Source organism: Rattus rattus, chromosome 3, assembly GCF_011064425.1.
Source record: "Rattus rattus isolate New Zealand chromosome 3, Rrattus_CSIRO_v1, whole genome shotgun sequence".
NCBI lineage: Eukaryota > Metazoa > Chordata > Mammalia > Rodentia > Muridae > Rattus > Rattus rattus.
In genome coordinates, this window is record NC_046156.1 from 66,568,629 (window position 1) to 66,574,280 (window position 5,652).

Below are 5,652 nucleotides of genomic sequence, written 5' to 3' on the forward strand. Positions count from 1 at the left end.
CTGGTTTGTTTGTTTGTTTGTTTACTTCTCATGAAGGTATTTCATACAGTTGAAGAAGAAGGTTGTGGTGATGTTAAGGGTAGAGACATAGAGAAGGGACCCACTTAGGAGACAAGACAAACAGACAGAGCAAAACACAGTGGGGTGACTGAAAAGGAACAAGGAAGATGCTATCAAGAGGCTGCGACAGTCCGATTTACCAGGGACGACTTCTCCTTTCTCACGGTAACTGAAATTTTGAGCCACTGTTTCTGTCACTGATTGTTTAAGCATGAGAAATTGGGAATAGCCATACAAACTCACGGGCACACCCTGCAATCTTATCTCTGTTCTCAAAAACAAGAGGTTCGTTCTTTGCGAGTGAGAGGGAAAGGCGCCTGTATGCAGGGGTACGGGGCACGTGTTTTCACTGGGCTGTAGCCTTTTGAGTGGGCACATCGAGTCACTTTTAGCTCATCTCCACATCAGACTGCACGAGTCTTCGATTTTTCTCAAATCATGACATAGTACAATATATAGTACAATTAAAATATGCTTGTACTCTCCCAAAACGGAGTCAGGAAAGCCAGAGGTAAGTAAGGCAAGGGAGAACAGACACCTGGGAAGAAGAGAAAGAATCTGACGAGGGAGACTGTGGAGATACGAAAGCCATGAAGGAACTTAACCCACCTAGTCCTATTCTCTCAATACACCACTGTGAGAATCACGTCTATCATCATCATCATCATCATCATCATCATCATCATCATCATCATCATCATCATCATCATCGTTATTACTAATGTGATACTTGTGGAGATCTGGGAGGAGCCAAACATGTAAAACAGAGCACCAGCAGACAGTCCCTGCTAGCTAGACCAAAACTTTCCTTCTGTCGTTCCCCTTGCATTTTTAATACCCTCGGAGTTGTGACACAATGGCAAACAGTCTCCACCTCACTCTTTAGCATAACAGAAAGACGGTTGAGGAAAGTGGTTTGTGAAGGATACTCATTAAAGCTGCACTCCAACGGCGGCGAGGGGAGTTGGCTTTGTAAAAGAGTAATTTACCAATCAATTGTGCCTGTGCCTCCTTCCGGGTTTGGTGGGCTCAGTGCCTAAAAGCCACAGAGCCCCATCAGGCGGGGAGCAGGGTAAAGTGCAGAAGTCGGAGCCCAGGGCTGTGTAGACCGCCGGCACTATGCTGTACCTACCGTGCCTGTTGCTGTGGGCATTCCCACAGGTCTGGGGACAATCCGAAGGTGAGTAAAAGCGCACATAGAACCGGCTGGAGAAAGAAGGGAGAGAGCCTGGCTGGAATCGCTGTGCGGTAGTGGGCGGGTGGGGGTGAGAATCGCTTCCTGCCTTGCTGCAACAAGTGGGAGGTACAAAGTGTGGATCAGGCTCACAACCAGCACAGTTCAGAACTTCGCTGAGCCTGCCACTTCTCAAGCCCACCTAAAGCGGTGCTTTTTCCTCCTGCAGTCTGTCTGCTGACTCGCTATGTCCTTTCGTTTCCCATTGTTTCCAGTCCAGCAGAATTACACCTTCCGCTGCCTGCAGATCTCTTCCTTCGCCAACAGAAGCTGGTCCCGCACTGACAGTGTGGGCTGGCTGGGGGATCTGCAGACGCACCGGTGGAGTAATGACTCAGACACCATCAGCTTCACAAAGCCCTGGTCCCAGGGCAAATTCAGTAACCAGCAGTGGGAGAAGTTGCAGCATATGTTTCAAGTGTATCGAACCAGCTTTACCAGGGACATCAAGGAAATAGTCAAAATGATGTCACCTAAAGAAGACTGTGAGTGGAGGGATGGAACCCTGAACCCAGTGGGCGGGAGTGATCCAGAACCCCGGCTGGATAACTGGGCATACATGATGAGCTTCTCTCTGTCCACCCTTCTGATTTTCACTTCTGTTTAAAAATAATCTGTGTCCCTTCTAAAAATAACCCGTTTCTGCCCTAGATCAGCCATGATCATTTCCCAACACCTAACCATAATCTTCATGCCAACTTCTCCTTTCTTCCAAACCCTTAATTGCTCTTTGCTCCCCACCCACTCCTCCTTACAGATCCCATCGAGGTCCAACTGTCTGCTGGCTGTGAAATGTACCCTGGGAATGCTTCAGAAAGCTTTTTACACGTAGCATTTCAAGGAGAATATGTCGTGAGATTCCATGGAACATCCTGGCAGAAGGTCCCAGAGGCCCCATCTTGGTTAGATTTGCCCATCAAAATGCTCAACGCTGACGAAGGAACGAGAGAAGCAGTGCAGATACTCCTGAACGACACCTGCCCCCAGTTTGTCCGTGGCCTCCTAGAAGCAGGGAAGCCAGACCTAGAAAAGCAAGGTCAGTCTGCTATTTTCACCCTGGTTCTCCGCTTGGATCCATCTAGGTTTTTTTCCATCCCTGTCAGCTGTAGAGGAAGGGCAAGGCCCGGGAAGAGGTGATTAAGGCATGCAGGATTTATTCTTTTCACTGACATTCTTGGATTCTATAAATTGAGTTAAATAAACACTGGGGATAAAAGCTAAGCCATGTGGTATTTGAGACAGGCTATATCAGCTGAGCTCAGGTTGTTCTAGAGTACAGAGGAGGGCTACCGGAGGCTCAGATGAGGGTAGCAGTGTCAGGGATGGTCTTCCCAGTCAGAGGGGTAGAAATAGATTAAACTTATAGGCAATTTCATCTCCAGAGGTGGGCCTGTGGGAATCATGAACTTGATAGGTGCCCTGGAGCCCCTAATATAAAAATCCTTGCTTTAAGACACTTTCTTATTCTCTTGATGGGTACAGAGAAGCCAGTGGCCTGGTTGTCCCGTGGCCCCAACCCTGCCCATGGCCATCTGCAGCTGGTATGTCATGTCTCTGGCTTCCACCCAAAGCCTGTGTGGGTGATGTGGATGCGGGGTGACCAGGAGCAAGGGGGAACTCACAGAGGTGACATCCTGCCAAATGCGGATGAGACGTGGTATCTTCAAGCAACCCTGGATGTGGAGGCTGGCGCCGAGGCTGGCCTGGCCTGCAGGGTGAAGCACATCAGTCTAGAGGGGCAGGACATCGTCCTCTACTGGGGTAAGAAAGAACCACAGCCTGGGTTGCCAGTGAGTAGAGGTGCCCTTCAAACATGGAGTGAGAGTGGAACAAACCTACTTTCAGAGGTGAAGCCCCTATTAAAGAAGAGAGAGAAGGAGGGGATTCTAGCTAAAAAGAAACCCCAAAAGAGCTGAGATAAGATGCATTATGTATAAGAAGAAACCCAAAGGATCCAGAGGACATGGCAAATAAAGAAGTTCAGGAAGATCCATCCCCCGGTCGAGAGGACCCAGGACCCCAGACATAACTGTAGTATATTTGGGTGCATCCTGAGTGAGCACTGGCTACTTTGCTCTGGGCGCTTCATTTCAACTCATCACTTAGCTTTGAAGCAAGTATTGTTATTCTGACTCTGAGAATGAAGAAGTTACTGCTAACAGAAGATAACCACCCAGATTCACACAGAAAGGGCTGGAAGTAGACAGATTCACACTTGTTTGGATAGCACGTAGCCAGATCCTGACAAGAGATGGTCAATCTAAACTCATGAGGAATAAAAAAAGGGGGGGGATATACTTTTAATTAAAATAGAGAACTTGAAACGGAGACAGGTTCTTTGTTGAGAGTTACATTGTATTCTTCCAAAACAGGTGGCAGACAAGTATCCCCGGTGTTGATCTTCTTGATAGTAGCCATTCTGGTTCTAGTGGTGTGTGCTGTGGCCTACTATATCATCAGGAAAAGGAGACGGTAAGTCTCCCATGTCCATGTGTTCCTTTCCTCCACAGCCCTCCTTTATTCCTTCCTTTTCTCTCCTAATGGCCTCTCTCTTCTTCCAGCTCCTATCAAGACATCATGTGAGATTTTTACCCCTGCCTCTCCTGAAGTTCAGACCTTCCAGGTTCTAGGACTTCAGTCCTGGTCTGCTCAGAGACTGAGGATAAAAAAGAGGAATCCTGAAGAAATGAAGAGCAACCAGTACACCCTTTTAATATTAATTATAAGAAATCAATTATTTAAATGATTTTTATAAGCTTGGGTAGTTCAGAACAAACACAACTGCACATGTGTATACCTGCCAGAAACAAGCTGTGAGCAGTGTCTCATGGGATTTGTACTGAACTAGACAGCACACTTCCTGCCCAAACAAACACTTTGGGGGTTGTTGGCAAGTGTAAAGTCCAACACCAACACGACTGTACTCTGTATTTTTCAAGATAACGAGAAAAATGGATTTGTGTGTGTGTGTGTGAGACATATAGCTTTGGGGTTTGTTGGCAAGTATAAAGTCCAACACCAACACGACTGTACTCTGTATTTTTCAAGATAACTAGAAAAATAGATTGTGTGTGTGTGTGTGTGTGTGTGTGTATGTGATACACATATTTTAAAAAGTGAACTCAAATATTTGCAAATGATTACTACCTTAAATAAAAACCTGCTGACTGATGATAACCCCAAAGGCTTCTTCCAGTGTGTGGTCTTTTTACAATGTTTGTTCTAATTGTCATAATGGCCACTTTAGGGCACAGTCTCCATTGAAAATGTGCATTAATGACTGAAAGGTGGTTTCTCTTTAAAATAAAATTAGGATGTATGATGAAAAGGTATCCTTAGGTTTTACTTGGTGTAACAGTATTTTAAAATGGAAAGTCACAGTATATATCTATTTCCTTGAACAAAACCTACTCTCCTTGGGTTATTTCTCTCAAACACTGCTATAATTTGTATCCAGAATGGACCCCAAGGTGCTGAAGAAGGAACTGAGAGTTCTATATCTTGTTCTGAAGGAAACCAGAAGACTGTCTCACGGCAGCTAGGAGGAGGGTCTCAAAGCCACTCCCACAGTGACACACTTTCTCCAACAGGGTCACACCTCCTAACAGTGCCAGTCCCTGGGTCAAGCATATTCACTCCATGAGGCCTACCCAGGCAGGGAAGAGCTATTAAGCTTCTCTGTCAGATTATAATATAGAATGTACTAGTTACTAGTTGGTTTTTGGGGTTTTTTGTTTTGCCCACTTTGATTTCAGTTTGTTTTGTTTTGTTTTGTTTTGTTTTTTCTTTTTTTCTTTTTTTCGGAGCTGGGGACTGAACCCAGGGCCTTGCGCTTGCTAGGCAAGCGCTCTACCACTGAGCTAAATCCCCAACCCCATTTTGTTTGTTTTTAAGACCCTGGCCCTGGGCCAGGTTGGCCTTGAACCCAGAGAACTATTTGCCTCTGCCTTCTGAGTGTTGGCATTAAAAGCATGTGCCACCTCCACCCAAAGTCACCTGTATTAGTCAGGGTTCCCTAAAGGATGGATATTAAAGGTAGATTTATTAGAGTTGTTTATAGGCTGTGGTCTGGGTACACCATAATGGGTGTCTACTGATGGAAAGGCCAATCATCCTTGGTTCAGTCCAGGAGACTAGTTATCTCAGCAGTTCCAGTCTGGTGCTAGGGTCCTAGAAGATTCCTAAAGAGCTCCTGGTCTTTAATCTGTGTTGGAATCCCAAAAAGTAGGTTCTAAAATGAGCAAAGGAATGCCTCAGAACCTTGATGGATCAATTTGCCAGTGTGCTGGCAAGAGAGTGGGGAGAGAGAGGGGATGGCAGAAGGAGGCCCATAGCTAGCCTTGCAGGCTCATGCTGTA

General features: G+C 46.0%; 1 protein-coding gene across 1 annotated transcript; it reads left to right on the forward strand.

The window, feature by feature from the left end:
• The first annotated feature begins 1,094 nt into the window (after positions 1-1,094).
• Cd1d (CD1d molecule) lies at positions 1,095-4,622 on the forward strand. The gene is made up of 6 exons (XM_032896714.1): positions 1,095-1,240; positions 1,510-1,779; positions 2,052-2,330; positions 2,777-3,055; positions 3,667-3,766; positions 3,856-4,622. Exons 1-6 carry the CDS (start codon positions 1,180-1,182, stop codon positions 3,875-3,877), a joined length of 1,011 nt encoding a protein of 336 aa, XP_032752605.1. The 5' UTR covers positions 1,095-1,179; the 3' UTR covers positions 3,878-4,622.
• The last annotated feature ends 1,030 nt before the right edge of the window (positions 4,623-5,652 follow it).